Source organism: Artibeus jamaicensis, unplaced genomic scaffold (genome assembly GCF_021234435.1).
Source record: "Artibeus jamaicensis isolate MK-2021 breed Jamaican fruit bat unplaced genomic scaffold, CSHL_Jam_final contig_64, whole genome shotgun sequence".
In the NCBI taxonomy this organism is placed as follows: domain Eukaryota; kingdom Metazoa; phylum Chordata; class Mammalia; order Chiroptera; family Phyllostomidae; genus Artibeus; species Artibeus jamaicensis.
In genome coordinates, this window is record NW_026521911.1 from 894,272 (window position 1) to 914,690 (window position 20,419).

A 20,419-nucleotide genomic window follows, 5' to 3' on the forward strand; every position below is an offset into this window, starting at 1 on the left:
ATGGTGGAGAACAAACCCATTCTCCCGCCAATTCAAGCCTCTGAACTCCGCCTTCTGACCAGAGCTCGACTCTTCCGCTTCCAGAAGCCCGGAAATTCGTCCTGGGGCTTCAAGAAGTCTCTGTTCCTAAAAAATTACTCCCACCGAGGCAAAATGACGTATGCTGTGACCAGTGAAACCCAACCTCGTGTTAGATGTATATTCTCATTCAATACAAATCTCCCTTCGGGAGAGCGGAACCGAAACTTCCGGGTCAGACTCTATGCATTCTGGGAAATGTAGTTCTTGGCCTCCAAGCTTCGCTCTTTGATATCTAGAGTGAGGAAGCATCGCGAAAGCTGTTTATGGGATCCTTCTCTTTGGTTCTCCAAAGAGGAGAATTGTTGAAATATTTGCCCCCAAAATAATACAAGTCCAATTTCTCATTTTCCAAGAACGTCCCCCGCTGAATCTTGGAAGTACACGAGAATTGTCCTCCTTGACCTTTAAATGAATAGCAGGTAGATGGTCTCTTAGTCCCCGTCAGGTCTCAGCTTGTCTTGATGCCCCGCCCCCTATGCGAGAGCTTACGCGGTCGATTGGCTAGGAGCCCTAGAGCGGCGGAAGCAGCTGGCTCTCGGGCACACGGGGGAGGGGGAGAACTAGAAACATGGCGGTAGTGGTGGAGGTGCAGGTTGGAGAAGGTATTCCCGGGAAACACGAGCTGGATGAGGTAAGAGCTGAGAGTCAAGGAGAGACTCAGCCTGAAACTGCAAGAAGGAGAGGGGAGGTAATTCACTAGAAGTAGTTAATTTCATAGGAGAGACAGGGTCCGGAGAGGGAAGGAGCCAACTGGTGGGCGGATGCGCGGAGAGGGAAATCTGAGGCACCCTGAACTCGGGTACTGGAAGGTGGTCTTGTGGGTAGAACACTTGCAGTAATCTCAGGGGTGGAGATGGAGGCTAGAAGAGAAGCTAGAGGGCTGGTGGTGTAAAATTTGCGATTATTGGTGGGGGGCCCTAGGGTAGGACTAAAGGGCTGAGAAGGTAGCTTGAGTTGGAGGGGCGTGGACTTTGGCGAGGGAAGGTTGGGCTTTCACTGTGGGGAAAGACTAATTGGTTTCTGTTGGGGATGCGGACGGGGGAGAGTGCTAATCTACTAGTGTTATAGCTTTCAGGTTTTTTAAATTAACCAATTAGTAGTTTATTCATGATTGACTCATTTATATTTTTATTGTATTTTTTTCATTTGAGTTATTTTTACGTAAGAGCTATTTTAGGTATCCTTACAGTCTAGGAGATTGTACATAATGTATGCTTAGTAAAGTTTGGGTCAACGAATGAAAGAACGAGTGGATGAATGAATAATTGTGTACTAGAATTCTTCCATTCATTCATTCAACACGCATTAAGTATCACATTTGTGCCTAGTCCTGGGCTAAGTGATAGGGTCATAAGGGGCCTGTCCCATTGCAGAGCTCACAGTCTAGTAGTGGGAGACACACGAGATCATTGCATCAGAACTATACTGTAATGGTGGCACTGAGAAGAAGGGACGGATTCCATTTGGGCTCGGCAAGGTTTTCCAGAGAAGCTGAGTGTTAAAGGGTAAATGAGCGCACTCTCTCTCCTAGACCTATGAGTTCTTTGACGGTGAGCTTCTTGAGGGTGTATGTCCCCTCTATCTATCTGATATATACTTAACAACTGGTGTGTTCAATTACCAGTAGTCCTTGAAGGAATCACAAGAAGGAAGAAGATACTGAGTTTGAAGGGAATGAAAAACTGTGGAGAAGCAGGGAGAGAGGTGAAAAAGGCAAGGGAAAAGATCCTGAGCCTAAAGATGCAGAGGAGTGCTTGTGGTCTTACACATGACAGCATGTGAACAGTACTGAGGAACAGGACGAAGGAAACTGATTATCAGAAATGGAACCTGTGGAATGTCTCCAGGATCAGAATCTTAAGAGGCCCTGGCCTTGTCATGGGTCGTGGGGTGGGTGGGGAGAATTGAAGATGAGGCCCAGAGAAAGAGATTAGTAGTGGATATACAAGGCAAAGACTGTAGGATGTTGTTTGGCTGTAGGATGACTTGGAGGATTTGGTTTACTTGATTGTGATCATGAAGGTGGGCAAAGGAGCCTGAGAAACTATGGGGGGGGTGATGAGAGCAGGGGCTGGTTTTTAAAGATTTTAGTACCATACCTCCCAATCACTAGAAACTAGAGGTGTTTGAATACCACTTGTTTGGTGAGGTGGTTGTGAAAATGACCTCCAAGGCCTTTACATTTCTGTGATTACAGTTGGCTGCAGTTCAGAGATATATTTGAAAGTGCCTTGAAAAAGGTATATACTGTATTGAAGTTATTGTATATGGTTTGTTAGTCTTGTGATCTCCTTTGAGGGAGCCTGGTTTTAGGTACATATATTGGGTTTATGATGAAGACACTTGATTTTTCCTCTTAGATTTTTTCCCCTAATTGTTTTTAGAACTTAAGAGCATCTAGTAGTGTCATGCCTAAGATTCAAGTTTACATGTAACCACAGACATTCATCTCACGAACTTCTGTTACCTGTTGCTGAGAAAGAATATAATTTGCTGTCTAGAAATTTTGTATAGACTGGTTCTGTCCTGTGTGTTTTTAAGAAAGTAACTCTGAGAAGCACAAAGAGTCAGTCATCCCTTCAAGCTCCCAACAAACTCCCCCGCAAACAAGGGTCTGGTCTGGCAGACCATAGTTTGTGAGTTTCTGCTAATGTCTTCCCAGCTGTTTCTTAGCATCCTTAACTCATGAAAATGTGAAACCCATCATTCAATTTGTATCTGTGTGTTATGTACAAGGAAATCAAAGGTGAGTAAGACAGGATCTTTACCAACTTACAGAATAGTGAAGAGACATGCAAATACCCCTTTACAATATGAGATAATTGCTATCCATAATGGAAGAGTGTAGCAAATTCAGTGGAGCACAAGAGACAAGCACTTCCATTAGCTAGGGGAAGTTAGTGAAGTCTGTATGATAGAGACGGGGTTACGAAGAAGCAAGGATTTGCATGTGGATCAGAATAGCCTTCCGGAAACACTTTCTGCTTGGTAGGGACTGGATGGACTGTGGAGCCCAGATTATAAAAGAGTAATGGATAGCCTAGCAAAAATGCTTTGATATTCTTTGTCACTCCTTTGGAAAGATTGTGCATGCTATGGTTTGTCCTTCAGAATGTTGTACCTATGTTTTTCAATATCAGATGCCATTAGTGCGACAAGTAGACTGGAATGGTGGCGATCAGTTCATCCACTGTACTTTCCTCTTCTTTTGGGTTTTTCGTTATTACTTCTCTAATAGTTGAGGTAATTTAGGCTTTGCTAAATGATTTTCCTGCTTCAGAGAGGTGGATAGAAAAGAGGGCTTAGGAAAAGAGCTACCAATAAAAAGGGCTCTTGTTTATCCTTACCATAAACCAGCCCCTGATTAAAGCCTTTTCTTTTCATTATTTCATTTATTACTAACAGTAGCTCTGTCAGTTAGATGATGTAAACCCCATTTAGTAAGTGAGGGGGTCTGAGACTAGAATGGTTAAGTGACTTTCCTAGAACTCCACAGTTAGTGAGCAGGGAAGTGCAGATTCCAACCCAGGTCTGCCAGTGCTGTACTGAACTTTAGCCCGTGAGGCACTGAGCCCCTTGATTCCATTTTTTTCTCTATTACTGTGCTCTGGAGGTCAGTAATTTAAAAGTATGGTTTCAATTATATGTGAAATTGATAAAATACATTTAGTAAGTGACTGATTTGAAAGAGCATTTTTAATCTCTCATTTGTGAGGTAAGTTATTAATTAGTAAGCTCTATTTATGATCAGGGAAGTTAGATTCAGAATATTTGAGACATGCCAACAGTCTTGCAACTACTAAGTGGTATAGCTAAAATTTAAACCCATTTTTATACATTCCAAAGTGTTTGTTTCCCCTCAGTTTAAAGACCTAAACTTCACACTCATCTTACTAAAGCAAACTACCCCTTCCTTATGTACAGAAGTTCCATCTCCAAAACATGAGGCAGCAGTTCATTCCTCACAGGTTCAAAGTGGAGGCTAACAAAAGGAATATTGTTTTTTCTGTACAGATCCTTCAATTTACTGATAATTTGATTTTGTTGAACCCCTGGTCACGAGGAGCGATTAGCCCAGAGGTAGTTAGGAAGATGAGAGTTGGGTCTAGCCAGCTTAGGCTGGGTATTGAACAGGTTGTGATGACTGGCTAAGCTCAGTTCTTTCTCTCAACTTACTAACCACAGGGTGCTTGAACTATAGCCTGGGTACCTGCTAGGAGGCCCAGAGCCAATTCAGATCTACTCTTGGACACAGTGAGTTCCTCCCAAAAGGGGTAGCTGGCCAGCTCCTGAGAGAAATTAGAGGCATCATTTTGGCACAGAGAGAGCTGGCTTGGAACCTAAGGTAGAAAAGCACTTAAACGTCCACTCAGGACCAACCTGTTTGCCTAATCAGTGCTTGCAAATTCTGGATGTGTCTACTCTCAGTGCTTGTTCATCTGCCAAAATGATGTGATATCACGCAAATCAGTGAGTAATTTCCAGCTCAAGCTCAAAGCAACTATTCTAGCCTACAACTAACTTGAAGTTTTAATTGTCTCAAGCACATAATTTACCTCTCCTGGGCTCTGTTTTATTCTTGCTAAAAGAGGAAGTTGGACCAGATTGGTGATTGGTGGTTTTTAAACCTTTATTTAGTCATGAAACCCTTTATTCAAACAAAATCTCATTTTGAAACCTACAGCCCTTAAAGGGACTCAGAGTGCCTTTCAAGGAGCTATCTCTTACTGCCTGCTAATTGGGTGACCCTACTTTATAATCTTTCAGATCCCTTTTACTTCCCTTAGCCCTGCCCTAGCAACCATTATTTTAATCATCTGTCTCACCCACTAGACTGTTAACTACATAAGAAAGCCGAGTCCAAGTCTGTTTAATTCGTTGATGTAGCCTCTTCCCTCAGCATGGTGCCTGATACACATGTGGACATCTGGTGTCTAATAAGTGTGTGATGATTATTATTTTTGAGCAGTAGTAATAATAGCTACCATTTGGCAGATGTTTATAGTATGCCAGTTGCTCTGCTCAGTAGTCCATACTTTTTTTTTAAAGAGAGAATGGAGAAGAGAGGGAAAGAAACATTGGTGTGTGAGTGAAACATCAGTCAGTTGTCTTTCACATGTGCCCCAACTGGGGACTGAGCCTGCACGCCAGGCGTGTACCTTACTGGGAATCAAACCAGTGACCTTTTGCTTTGCTGGATGATGCTCAACCAACTGAGCCACACCGGCCAGGGCAGTACATACTTTTTGATTGAATGTTATGACATCCCTGTGAGAAACGAACTGTTGGATTAAATCATATCTAAAACTTCTTCTGATTACTCTCAGGTCTTTGTTGGCACTGTCCTGTCTGCCTAGAATACCTTTCTTTTCCCTACAGACTCCACTTGAACTTTAAGGTTGTTCTAGCCCAGGGCTCTCTTGGCTTCTGGAACTGGTCTGATCTACACAGATAATTTCTTTCCCATCATTTTATAATTTTTCTCTGTGTTCATTTATTGTCAAACTTTCCTGAGGTACCTGCTGAGTGCCAGGCACTGTGCACTATACCTGATAATACCAGGATGGATGAGCAGTTCATAGACAAGCACAGGTAGATAAATAAGTACAGAAATGTGTCACAGCTGCTGTGATACTGGGGACATCAAGGGTTAAATGGCAGTCCATGCCATATCTCCTCTTCCTGGCCAGATTGGTAAACCCCAGAAGGCAGAGTGTGGTAGTTCTCATCCTTGCTTCTTTAAGTAGTAATCATGGCTTTGTTTTGTGTTTTGTTTTTCCTCTTGTGGGTCTCTCCCTGTAGACATTTGGTAAATGTTCCTTGTTTCCAGGGGTTTTCTTCTCTAGGGATCGTCCGTGAAAGCCAAGATCTTGCTGAGGGCTTGAGTCATGTGTGACTGAACTTTAATCTTGGATATCTGACCATGTGTTTTGGTTTTTTTTTCTTTTTTCTTTTTTAGAAAGAGTGGGAGAGAAAGAAACATCAGTGTGTGTGATCAGTTAGCTCTCACACTCCCCTGCTTGGGGTAATCCAGGCATGTGCCCTGACTGGAAATTGAACCAGTGACCTCTCGGTTTGCAGGCCAGTGCTCAAGCCTCTGAGCCACACCAGCAAGAGCCTATTTTGGGATTTTTTTTAAAGGCATGTAAAATGAGTAGTAGCGTAGTGTACTGGGAAAAAACTAGAGTAGTAAACAGTAGACCTAAGTTCTAGACTAGAAGTAGCAGATTTGTTTTATCTCAGAGATAGCCAAATGATAGTAGATGCTTAGAAGGCTTGTTGAGAAGGATTCTGAGGTCAGGGCTCAGCAGGAGAGTGCCGAAGGTGAAATAATACAGAGTACTTGCTCTGTGCCAGGTCCTTCATGAGTGTTTTATATACATTTTAATACCACAGCCTTATAAGGTAGGTACTGTTATGGTTATTCCCATTCTACAGATGTGGAAACTGAAGAATAGAGTATTTAAGTAATTTGCTTACTGTCATACAGCTATGGACAGCGCTGGGGTTCAAATCTAAGACTAGTACCTGTGCTCTTAATCACTCTGGGCAGTATGAGTACTGTATGCTTTTCATACTGTTTTACACTAGACATTTCTAAATAGGACTTTAGAGGTGATTTGATTGGGGTCATGCTGTCTCTCTCTCCCATAAGACTAGAGTCTCCTTAAAAGTCCTATTTATACTTATATCCCTGGTGCTTGGCATAGAGTATGATTATATAAATGTGTGAAGATAACGAACTCAGGAAGGATTCCAGCCTCTCCGTACCTAGGTTCTTTATCTGTAAAATGATTGGTTTGGAACAGGCGACCTTAGAGGTCTCAAACAGCTTTGAAAGTCCTGGATCCCAGTGCTTGACTATGCCTTATATTTCCTGTAATTCCTCTCAGGTATTCAGCAAATACTAGTGAATGACTGAACAAAGGTATAATAATTGTTAATAATCTGTGCTTATAATATTGGATAAGAGAAGAAAATGGTGATAGGAAAGTTGTAGATAAAAAGGCCAATATATGACCTCGAATTCCATAACCATTAATTTTTTATGTGGAGTCTCACACTCTGGCAGACACAGGTCGCAGACAGTCTTCCCTGTTTGGTTTCCCATTACAACGCCTCCCATCCCCCGCTCTCTCTTGCTTTCTAAAACACTTTTTGGTTAACCGTATGAGTTAATTACTTATCTAATTCCAGAAGGAGTGTAAGGTGTGATCTGATCAATAAATGGGGATTGGAGAGAGAGGAAGATGAGAGAAATGTTCTGACTCCTTGAATGAAGGGGTTGTCTTTCTCACTTCTGTACATTCCTCAGTGCTTGGCACATAATAGACACTAATATATTTATTGAATAAATGAGAATGCAGATACAGATTCTGCTCAAGATTAAGGAAGTGTTGACTAAATCAAAGGTTAACTGACATAAATAGAGCTTGACAAATATTTACTTATAAGCTGCTTCTGAAGCATTTTCATGTTTTAATTAATGCCACATTGCTTCTTACCAAGGAATTATGGGCACAGAAGCTAAGGCTCTGCTTTCTGCCGCCACAGCTCCCTGTACAGGTTCCTGTCAGCACTTACCGTGTGGCATGGTTTGTCTCCCCCATTAGGCAGTGAACTCCTTGAGGGGACAAAATGATATCATTCTGCATCTCTGTGTTCCCAGCATCTAATCTCTCATGGTAGCTAGAATAGGGTAGACATTCAAGTGTTTATTGAAATTGAATCTTAAATCTAGTCCATCCACCCATATCGAACATCCCCAGCAAGTGCTCACTCAGTCTGTGTTTAAACCCTACTAATGATAGAGAGCTTATCATTCTACAGTAAGTCTATTCTCTCTTGAATACCTCTGTTGCAAAATTCTTCAAGTCCTCATGGTACCTTTTGCCAGATCTTGCTTCTTTGCTTCTTTGACCCTTGGAGGTACAGGTGCTGCCACAGAATGCTCTGGAGAGGATAGGCTTAGTCCACCTGGAACTATTTGGCCTGAAAGCCAACTGAAGAGAATTCATCTGGTGTCATTCCTCATCTCCACTTTACTTCTTTGTGTTTTCCCTTCTTGAAGTCATTTGTTATTTCTTTGCTCCTCTGAGGGAAATCTGTAGGTAAACATAAACTCATTAGTTCCCTCTGAAGTGCAGCATTCCGAGAGCATGGCCCGCTGGGTCCTTCGAGCCTTGGAGGAGCTGAAAATGGTGGAAAAGGACCAGGATGGGGGCTGTAAATGGACACCTCAGGGACAGATAGAGCTGGACAGACCTGCTGGACAGGTGGCAGCTGCCAACAAGAAGTATTAGAACAAATGATGCTGGGTTAATAAATTATCTCAGTCATAAAGAAAAGTATATATCAAGAAATTAAGTACAGCTTTCCCTAGGAAATGCAGAGTATAGCCATGGGGCTTTTGGCCCTGGGCAACTAGAGAGCAACAGTGCAGAAAGGGGAAGCAGAGAGCTGGAGGCAGAGCCAGGATTTGTGTTCCCTCCGTCCTTTCCCCTTCTGGTTGGGTATTCTCAGTAACTGAATGCCCCTGTTACTTAAGTGGTCTGCAGTGACATTTTACACCCCATATTGCCTATGGGGTTGAGCCTGACCTCTTCTTGAGTCTGTTGTTTAGTGCCTTGCAGCGGTCTTTTCTCCTTTTATTTTAATGATGACAATAATAGATAACTTTTTTAGTGCCTACTATGTGCCAGGCATTATGCTAAGCATTTTACATGCATTAGTTCTTTAATTCTACTGGAATATTATTATTATCTTTATTTTTCATATGAGGAAAACTGAGGCACAGCTAAGTAATTTATTTGCACAGCTTGTAAGTGGAATCAGGACTTAAACGTGGCAATGTGACTTCATAATCTCTATTCTGGTGTATTCTATAATATGGATTCACTATTTTCAAAGTTGACTATATATATACTAAGCATTTAATTATGCCAGATATTTTAGTTGGTCTTGGGAATTCATACATGGTTAAAGAGACCGCCTCTGCTCTAGAAGAGTTCATGTTCTAGTGGGAAGAGGAACCCATCAAGTGATAAGGACAATGTAGTGTGATGGCTAATGTGGTTCCTTATAGGAACCGTAGTTAAATGGAAGAAAGAGTGCTTAGGTGCATTGGGGAGAGTTAGAGAAGACTTCAGAGAGGGTATATCATTAGGCTGATTCTTAAAGGAGGGGTAAAAGTTAAAGGAGGGGTAAAAGTTTACCATATATGTTTACTAAAACATATGTGAAGGAATGAAAGCATGAAATCTTTAATCCTCAAGCATACTATTCTCCTCTAATAAAACATCTATTGGTAACTTGTTGCTTTGTGCAAAGCACTCTGTTAAGCACTTGGTATAAGAGAAAAGATGCTAAATTCATGTTTCTTGCCTTCAAGAAGCTTATAGTTCAGTTAGACAAATAGGACATGTAGCCTAGTTGGAAAGGAAGTGGCTATAGTTATACAATTAGAAATATAAATACCGTATCAGTAGTAAAAACAAGGTGCTACTGGGGAAGTAAATCCCATTTCATTGGTACGGTTAGGAAAGACTTCATGGAAGGGGAGCCATCTCAGCTGGGCCTTAATGGATAATTAAATTTCACTAGAGGGCATATTAGGAATAAAGGCATGCCAGGTGAATGTGAGAAAGAAGAATATGTTTGGGGATCAACAAGTAAGAGAGGACTAAGTGCTAAATCTAGAAACAGGTTGGGACCAACGTGAGGTTGACTTTGAATGCCAGCTGGGGATTTAAGATACTGGGTTCGCCAAAAAGTTTTTTTAGTTTTTTTGTACGATGGCTCTAGTAGTACTTAGTTGTTTTTATTTCATCTGAAACAATTTTGTTAGGTTGTGTATTGTGACAGTTGTCATATCAGCATGCATTTAAAAAAAATCAAAATTGGTAAGTTTCTGTGCAGCCATTTTAATATTGAAGAGGATATACAACATTTTTGGCACATTAAGTTTTATTATTTCAAGAAAGGTAAAAACACAACTGAAACAAAAAAAGACTTGTGCAGTACATGGAGTAAGTGCTGTGACTGACTGAACGTGTCCGAAGTGGTTTGTGAAGTTCCTTGGTTCTATTGACATTTTGGCCAAATAACTCTTTGCTGTAGGGCTGTCTTATGCGTTGGAAGATATTTAGCAGCACCCTTTGTCTCTACTCACTAGAAGCCAATAGTGGGAGATAGCCAACATACTCAAAATATCCAAATCAATGAAGTTATTGGTGAAAATGAAAAAATGTGTCTTTTACAGAAAAAAACTAAACATACTTTCTGGCCCAGGGGTCCCCAACCTCAGCACCATGGATTGGTACTGGTCTGGGCCTGCTAGGTAGGACCCGGGCCACACAGCAGGAGGTAAGCTTGAATGTCATGCACTTGAATCATCCTGAAAGCTCCCGCTCCACCCTCTGCCCCATCTGTGGAAAAATTGTCTTCATAAAACCAGCCCCTGGTGCCAAAAAAAGGCTGGAGACTGCTGTTTTGGCCAACCCAGTATGTTTATTTGCTCCATTATTTATCCATTATTGAGTTCTTTTATATACCAGGTACTGTGCTGGGGACACAAAAATGAAGACATAGCTCCTACTTTCAGGGGGCTAATAGTCATATAGAGGAAGACAGGCATAGCAACAAATAGTTGTAGGATAGTGTAAGTGTGTGTTACGCCCATGGTGTCACAAAAGAGGGAATGATCGACCCTGCTTGTAATCGTTATAGAAGATGCTTGAGTTAGTTCTTGAGGATATGTTTGACTTCAGTATATAGTCCCTGAGGTAGGGAAGAGTGGTTTAGCAAAGTAAGAAGATATGCAAAGTCATGAAGGCATTAAACAATGTGGACTGTTTTGGGAACTATAAAAATTCATAACTGGAGTATAGATTAAACTTAAGGGATAGCAGTGAGTGAGAAGGTTGAAGAGTCTTTTTTAACAACATGCTAAGAAGCTTGGGCTTCTATCATGTTCAGATCTGTGTTCCAGAATGATCAAAGCTCTGGTAGAAGTATTGAAGTTGTTTTTCGAGGGATCAGGTTGGGAGAGGATAAGGAGCACTGCGGTAGGTAGTCTAAGGTAAATATGATGAGGAGCTGAGCAAGGATAAAGGCAGTAAGTGTGGAGAAAAGCGAGCAGCTATAAAAATAGTAAAAAGCAGTGCTTCCACTTACTTTTTTGACCTTTCTATTCCTCCTCCTAATTCATTGGCACATTCATCAAGCATTTATTTATTTTTATTATGTTTTAGTCCTCATCCAAGGATATGTTTTTATTGATTTCAGAGAGAGAGAGAAAGGGGGAGGGAATGGGAGGGAGAGAGAAACATGGATTAGTTGCCTCCTGTACTTGCCGTGATGGGAGAGGGAACCCGCAGCCTAGGTATGTACCCTGACTGGGAATCGAACTCGCAACCTTTTGATGCATGGGACGATGCTCCAACCAACTGAGCCACCCCAGCAGGGCTCATCAGACATTTATTAAGTATGTAACCTGTATTGTTTATTCTTCAAATATTTGTGACTTAAGTGTACGGGCATTTTTCAAGGTCCCAGTAATTCAGCAATGAGCAAGACATCCTAGGTCTTTGCTCTTGTGAAGGTGTTTTCTAATGGGTGAATCCAGATAACAAATAAGTGACAAACAAGATAACTCCAAGTGGTGATACATGCTCTGAGGAAAGGAGGGTAATGTGGTGGAGAACGAGGTGCTGCTTTAAATAGGGTGGTTATGGAAAGCCCCCTAGGAGATGATATTTGAACCAAAACCTGAATAATGAAGACTTAGCGATTTGAAGATTTAGGAGCAGACATGTGTCAGGTGGAGGGAGAAGCAAGTTCAAGTTGGTGTGAATGCTTTGGTCCCAGGCATGTGTTAGGACCAAAAAGAAGGCCAATGTGACTATTATTGGTAGCAGGGGAACAATATAGTACCATATGAGGTCAGGGAGTTTGGCAGAGTCAGATCTGTAAGGACTTACAGATGCTGCTAAACATACTGAGTTTTATTGACAGTCCAATGGAAAAAATTTGGATGGTTTTAAAAACGGAAGTTAAGTGGGATTATGTTTTTAAAAAGATCTTTCTGGCTGCTGGCAGGAGATTGGATTGTGGGGGGCAGGGGGTATTCAGGGAGAGCAATTAGGAGACTGTGGTAGTAGTCCGGATGAGAAATAGTGTTGGAGTGAGAAGTGGGTATGGGGGAGGGGTGGCAGAGGAGACCTTGGAGAAAAGTGGATGAATTTACATTGTTTTAAAGCAGAGCCTACAGGACTTACTTGCAGAATTGGATTTGGTATGTGAGGGAAAGAAAAGAACTGAGCTTGACTTCCAAGGTTTTTGGAGTTTGTTTTGCTCCGACTTGGTAATTGGCAACACCATGTTTGATAGTATCTTGTGCTGAAACAGGAATGACCAGGGAAGAAATTTGGAGGGGTGAGGGAGGGAAAGTGAAACATTCTGTTTGGACACATTAAGGGTGAAATGCTGCTGTGTGAACATCTAAGTGGTGGTGGTGTGAATTAGGTAAGTGGATGTACAGACTTAGTTTAGACGTTGGTCTGGACCGCTGGAGATCTGGCTTTTTATCCTAGTTCTGCCGCACAGATGGTACCTGAGGCAAGTCAGTACAGCACTCTGAGTCACAGTGTTGTAGGCTTTAAATATTAATAAAGTTACTAGTTATGCCAGGCTCGTGTATATGTGGAGAGAATTCTGTTCATTCATCTATCCATTCATTAAACATACTTTGAACAAGGCTGTATTTTAGCTGTGAAGGACAATGAAGACATAGGCCCTGTCCGCAGGCTGCTCAGAGTCTAGTGGAAGAGTTAGTCAGATAAACAGACGTAACAACTGCTGTGATAGAGAGAAGCACAGAAACCTCGGGAACACAAAAAATGGTGGGCAAGGGATCAGGAAAGGCCACCCAGAAGTGGTACTTTCGCTGGTGAGAAAGATGACTGGAAAGTAACCAGCCAAAGAAGGAAGGGAAGGGTCCTCTAGACAGGAGCAACGTGTGCACGGTGGGAGGTGACAGGGAGAGAATGGCACTGCCAGAGAACTGTGTGCAGTTTAGTGTCACTGGAGCATCAGAGTAGAAGGTGGGGAGTAATCAGAAAGTAGAGACTGGAAAGGGAGACAGGTGCCAGATCATATAAGGCCTTATATGCTGTGCTCAGAAGTCTGGATTTTTATGTGTGATGGGTGATTAGCTATGGAAGAGCTTTAAGCACTTAGCTGAGTGACATGGATCAGTTTGCATTTTAGAAAGATCACTCTGGAGTCAGAAACAGAGAAGGGATTAAAGAGGCAGGGAAGACTCACCTTAATCCAGGTAAGCAGGGCTTCCAGATCTATCTAATTCCAAAGTACGGGTACTTTCTGGTATATTATACACAGTACAGAAGAGCATATGTTGAGTGACAGAGGAAAGTAAAACTGGTAAGGCAGTCAGGTCAATCTGTGGCCTGGTGTGGTCACAAGAGCTCACTTTCAGTGCTGTCGTGGAGGGCATTGTGTAGCCTGCTGAGGAGTTCTGACTTGCTCTTATGTGTGAGAGAAACATCAGTGGGTTGCCTTTCACAGACTCCAACTGGGAACCTGGCCCTCAACCCAGGCATGTGCCCTGACTGGGAACAAACCAGTGACCTTTCCATTCACTGGCCGGTGCTCAATCCACTGAGCCACACCAGCCAGGGCTTGAGCTGTGTATCTTAGAGTGAATGGAAGTGAACTAGACAGTGGAGGTGAGGAAAGAATTCTAGAAAGAGAAGACAGTAGCAGCCTTCGATAGAAGCATTGAGGGATAAAAAGGAACATGTTAGAATGGTAGGTGGTTCAGTGTGGCTGGAGTATAAGCCATTTTTTGGTGGAGAGTAGTGAGATAAGTAGCTAGTTGAACCAGTTTATAAAGTACCTTGTGTGTCATGCAAAAGAGTTTGTACTTTAAGCTGAAGGCAATAGAAAGTTATCAGAATTTGTCAAAGTAGCAGTCAGATGTGTGTCTCGTAAAGATCATCGTAGCCGCTCCCATGTTATGAATCTGTTCTGGCAAGATCAGTCAGAGAGTCATCTTGAAAGTCTCTGAAATGATCTGGGAGAGAGCAAGGGTAAAGTCTGTACTGAGGAGGAGTGGTGATGAAAAAACTCGGGAGATTTTATAGGTAGGTAGAAGTGGTCGGCACACGAATAGTCCATACTGTTAAAGGCTTTAGGAGTTCATAGAGCAGAGAGTTCTGGAAGTTTCTGGAGGAGGTGACATCTGGGTTGGGTCTTTAAGGGTGGGAAGAAAAATATAGAGTGTATGGGAAGCCGGATTGCATATAGGAAAGAACGAGAGAGGAGGGCCAGGTGGAGGGGAAGCCAGTCTGAAGAGTAACAAATTTGGTAGGATGGGAATTGAAGAACCAAAGAAGGACATGTTAAGTGCCCCCAATTTGATAATTGTTGAATGGGAGAGAGGTCATTAAACTTTTTTTCCTACTTTTCTATGTAGTTGAAAAGTTTCATTTAAAAAGCTTTCCAGCTCAGCTAGCTTGGAGGATGTGCTTTCTTTTGATGGTAGGAGGGGTGGGTGTGGAGGGCAGACAGCAGCCACGGCAGTTATTACAGCCAGCATCTACTTTCACTTCGCTGCCTAAAGTGTGCTGTCTGTGTTAGCCCTTACAGTTGAGCATGATCCCCAGGTGATTTATGAGGTCTGAAAAGTGAGGTAGTTTCACTTTGATTTATTGGTCTTGAATTCTTGGCAAGGCTAAGAAGTTGGAGAAAAATGTGAGTGAGAGGAGAATGGGGAGCCACAAACATGGGTAGGCTGTGAACCTTTGGACTTTACTCCTTAATCTAATCACCCAGAAGACCACAGACAGTATCTGTGCCCACGAGGTAGTGGCGACCAGCTCGGTTGTTGTGCTGTATTCATATCAGGTTCAGGAGCCAGCTAATGTCTCCCTTCTCTGCGCTTACACAGCATTTTGCTCATATGTCAGTGGTTATTCTTACCATATTATGTTATGTTTAATGGTCTGTTCCCTCCACCCCAGCCTGTGAATACCTCAAGGGCAAAGGTTGGGCTTAATCATCTTTAATATTTTGTGAAAGAATGAAGTTTCTGGCTGCATAGGTGATCAGTCTTTAAGTTTTGGAGGAATCCATTGAGACCTCTGAAATGCCAGTTTGCCCTGGTGGATAGGGTTCCAGAGTTTAGGTCCCTTTGTAGTTGCAGGTACTTGGAGCCAGAGCAAGAGGCCACCCCCCTGGGAGATGGGTGTTCCTGATGCGTGCATACGGTAGTCACTTGGTACATTTTCATTGATTTAATTTGGTCACATCCTGTTATATCACACCTCATCATACTGAAGACACTTTACTTTTACTTTAGTGGTAACTAAGGAGAAACTGTGGGAGTTTGGAAAGCCAAGTGTTATAACTGACTCTTAAGCTTTGGAGTTAGACAGATTCGATGTGAATTACTGTAACATTTTAAGTTCAAGGAACTTTGAAAACCACCTAAGCCAACCTCCCCCACTTTATATGTGGGGAGACAGAGGCATAGAGAGAAGTGCCCTGTTCTTTGAAATAAAACAAATATCAATAATAGCTCTGCCAGATTAAGACCTACAGCTGTTTCTCTTCACTGAGAAAGGTAATTATTGTCCTGAAACCATTTCTTGGGGTGAAAATAGGAATGAGATAAAACCCAAGTAATTAAGACATACCACATATGGGCTAATTTTCACCGTTTATCCTGCCCAGCATCTTCTGTTGTTGGAAACCTTTTGGCAAAACCAAGTGTCTGCATGTAGCAACAAAACAGCCTTATATTTTACTCTTTCTTCTCTTCTTCAGCTTTATTTTTCTTTATAACATTGCTACCAGAAATTATTTAATGTATATAAATATATGCTTATTTACATATTTGTCTTTTACATTAGAATGCAAATTTAAATTTTATAAAGAAAGAGACTTTGTTTTATGCCTATCCTGTGATTGAATGAATGAATGAACAAGCAGATATTTATTGGCTACCATCAAGTTTCTAAGCACATGCTTTCCCATAACTTTGTCATTTGTAGGTCAGTCCCATGTCTGTTTCTTTGTTTGGGTTTGATCATTTATGAATGTATCTAGACCTTTCTTGATCACAGAATATACATTATTGTCAAATGATTGCCTAATGCCTTTATAGTGCTGGTATGAGTAGATTGGGGTTACTGTTTTTTATGTGCGTGGATTTAGGCAGTATGAGATTCAGTGTGAACTTAAACCACATGCTGCTTGATCAGATAGTCCCAGTAGAGAAGAGAATCTCAGAAGCCACAGAGCAAAGTGACTTGGCAGCTTGGGAAGACAGACCCAGGGCTAACTTATTTGTTAGGTATAGTAGACACAGTGCCCAGAGAGCCACAAAAATGTCTTAGTTTCTTTTAATCAGGAAAAATAAGTAGATGTAAACCAATACAGCCATAAAACATATTTTAATATATTTTTTCCACAGAGGAAGCAACCCACAAAAGCAAAAATAACTAGGTCTCATGAAAGTCATAATGTGGCCCTAGAAGAACCTTGTGACTAATCATTAGCTTGACCATTTGAGACCCCATGTTCTGACTGATTTTTCCCGTAAGGTCTGTGACCCTCTCCCCACCATTCCTGCCTCTGTCCCCAATAACCATAATCTTCAATGAGTCATTTCTTGCCTTTGTATCTCATTTGTGCCTTCTGTAAAATGGAAATGATTGTGCTCCCTGGGCTGAGTTAAATGCATGCTTTTAAAACAGCCTAATCTTTAAATTTTTTTAAGAATAGGATTATCTTAAGTCGGAATTGAGTAAATAAATGAACAAACCTTACAAATAGCTTCAGGGGCTTGCCTGCTTTATTGATTGATTGATTGTATTACATACAGTTCTCCAACCATTCTTTTATTTTTGTCTTTTCTGAGGGTCTGTCACTAAAATTTATAAAGTTGTGTGGGCATTCAAGAAAATGACGTGGAAAACAAGGGTAATGTACCATCTTAGAATTGAGAGCCAGTTATGAAAAATCAGGTACACATGAGGAATGAATAGTCTTTTCAACAAATGATGCTGAGACAAGTAGATACGCATATGCAAAAGAATGAAGTTGGAGCATACCATATACAAAAATTAACTCAAAATGGGTCAATAACCTAAATGTAATAACAAAGCTTTAAAACTCTTAAGAAGAAAACTTAGTCATAAAGCATGACCAGATTGGGCAATGGTTTCATAGATATGATACCAGAAACACAAGCAGTAAAAGAAAAAAATGTTAGACTTAATCAGAATGAAAAACTTTTGGGTTGCAAAGGTTACCACCAACAAAGTGAAAAGACAACTCACAGAATGGAAGAAAATATTTCCAAGTCATATCAGATAAGAGAATGAAGAACTCTTAAAATTCAACAATAAAAATATAAATAACTCAATAAAAAAGTAGAAGAAGGGTTCTGATATGACATGCAAGAAGCTTGAAGTCTCCAGTTTGTCCTAACAAGTAAAAGGCTGAATAACCTGAAAATCAACAGTTGTTTTTAGATCTGTAAGAAAAGTGAGGTCACAGGACAAACTGATGCCCTAATAATTGGAGAGACCAGCAGGAAAATACAGAAAATCAGAATTTAAAGGAGCAGAAACCTCTGTGGGAACCAGTGCTGGAGTAGGGAAACCTGGACTGTAATTGATGAATTGCTGGAGGCTCAGTGTGGACAATACTGAGAGCTGAAAACTCCCGGGGGACTCAGTCATTGAGGACCCATTAACAATTTTGTGGGTTTTACCTCCTAGATATTTTACCAAGATTTTACACTGAGTATTGAGAAAAATCCCCTTGTGTTTCTGACATGAAGAAAAGGAACCACTTAAAATTACTACAGGGCATTCTGTTATTCTTAATAAGGTCAGCTATCAGGAGAAACTATTTAACCATAGCCTCACCTGCTGGGGTTTTATCAGATATCAGAGCCTAACACCTCGAGGAAGGGAAATATACAACTTTAGCCAGCTCTAGCCTTTCATGTGAGAGAAGGGAAACACTGACTCCAGTTCACTCAAGTCATCATGTCTCATCTGAGAGGGTGGCTGAGGGACTGAGAAGCACTTAATGAAGTTGACACCAACTCACTAAAAGACTGAAACCCCATCATTAGACTGTAGAGTACTTACCCTCCTCCCACATCTTACCATCACATTACTGAAGACCTGTTGTGTAGCAGTTCCTTTTGCCTGGTATATCATGCCCAGCTATCAGGACAAAATTATAACTACCAAAAGCCAATAAACAGTTTGATGAGACAGACCAAGCATCAGAATTAGACTTGTTTTTGTCAGAAAAAAAATAAATTGGACTTCATTAAAATAAGAACCTTTTTTAGCCCTGGCTGGTGTAGCTCAGTGGATTGAGCGCAGGCCTGTGAACCAAAGGATAGTGGTTCGATTCCCAGTCAGGGCACATGCCCGGGTTTCAGGCCAGTTCCCAGCAGGGAATGCACAAGAGGCAACCATACATTGATGTTTCTCTCCCTCTCCTTCCCTTCCCCTCTAAAGATAAATAAGTAAAAATCTTAAAAAAAAAAAAAAAAGTAAGAACCTTTTTTTGTGTTGCAAAGGCATACCACAAGAAAGTGAAGAGACAGCCCACAGAATGACAAAAAATATTTGCAAGTCATGTATCTGATAAGGGAATAAAGAACTTTTATAATTCAACAGTAAAAATGTGTCTCAATAACAAAGTGCACAAAGCATTCTGATACAACATGTAAGAAGCTTGGCTGTCTCCACTTTGGAATTACTGGACTGGGAATTTACAACAACTATGATTAATATGTTAAGGGTACTAATGGATAAAGTAGACAGCGTGCAAGAGCATATGGGCAGTGTAAGCAGAGATGGAAATTCTAAGAAATAACCAAAAAGAAGCACTAGAGATTGAAAACTCTGTAACAGATAAAGAATGCCCTTGGTGGGCTTCTCAGTAGGCTGGACACAGCTGAAGAAAAGAATCTCTGAGTTTGAGGATATCACAATAGAATCCTATAACAGTGGAAAAAAACAGAACAGGATATCCAAGAACTGTGAGACAAGTACAAAATTTGTGTTGTTTTTTGGGTGTCCCTCAAATTTATATCCTAGTCCCCAACGTGATGGTAGTAGGCAGTAGGTGTGAGAACACACAGACTCAGGGAAAGGTCCCTGGACTGAAAATATATCTCTGTTCTGGCCTGGGTCCTGTTCATGGTTCAGACATTGGTCACACCTTGAAACTCTCTCCTCCATAGTGGGGCCTTTGGGAGGTGATTAGGTCATGAAGGTAGTGCCCTCATAATTGGGATTTGTGCCCTGATTAAAGTGGCTCCACAGAGCTCCCTAGCCCCTTCCACCATGTGAGGACACTTCAGAAAGTTGGCTTTGAAACAGCAAGCTCTCACGAGATGCAAAATTTGCTGGCACCATGATTCTGGACTTCCCACCTTTCAGAAATGTGAGAAATAAATGTTTGTTGTTAATAGGTCACATAGTCTATGGTATTTTTGTTATAGCAGCCTCAATAGACTAAGACATATATATTGTGGGAATACCAGAAGAAAGAAACAGAAGAAATATTAGAAATGACTGAGAATTTTCCCAAATTATTGTCAAACACCAAACCACAGATCTAGGAAGCTCAGAAAACACCAAGCAGGATAAATGCTAAACAAAACAACAACAAAAAAAAACGTAACTATACCTAGGCATAATCATTTTTCCAACCATAGGAAATCAAAGATAAAAAAAAAAAATGTTGAAAGAAGCCAGAGGAAAAAATACCCTATCTATAGAGGAGCAAAGATAAGAATTATATCTAACTTCTCAGAAACTATAAGCAAAAATAGTGGGATGAAATGTTTAAAGAGTTAAAAGAAAACCCTCCACTATCCTAGAAATCTGTACCCTGTGAAATCCTTCAAAAGAGATGGAGAAATAAAGACAAACAGAAACTGGGGCAATTTGATGCCAGTAGACCTGCCTTGCAAGAAATGTTCAGAGACGTTCTTTAGAAAGAAGGAAAGTGATACAGGTAAGAAACTCAGATCTATATAAAGAAAGAGTATTGGAGAAGAAATAATGGACGTATTTTACTTATTCATTTTTATGAGTGATTGTAAATTTTACTGTATTTCAGATTTCCACATGTTGATTGCTAATATATAGAAATACAGCTTTCTGTGTGTTTATATTTTATTCCCATACCTTGGTGAACTGTTATTATTAGTTCTAGGATTTTTTTTTTGTATGTTCTTTGGGATTTTCTATGTAGACCATCATGTCATCTATAA

At 41.0% G+C, this 20,419-nt stretch overlaps 1 protein-coding gene across 1 annotated transcript in view; it reads left to right on the forward strand.

The window, feature by feature from the left end:
* Positions 1-614: 614 nt before the first annotated feature.
* Positions 615-20,419, forward strand: part of RNF121 (ring finger protein 121) — a 72,737-nt gene continuing 52,932 nt past the window's right edge. The window contains exon 1 of the mRNA XM_037135682.2: positions 615-712. Coding sequence (XP_036991577.1) covers positions 650-712 — 63 coding nt within the window. The 5' untranslated portion in view covers positions 615-649. The remainder of the gene's footprint in view (positions 713-20,419) is intronic.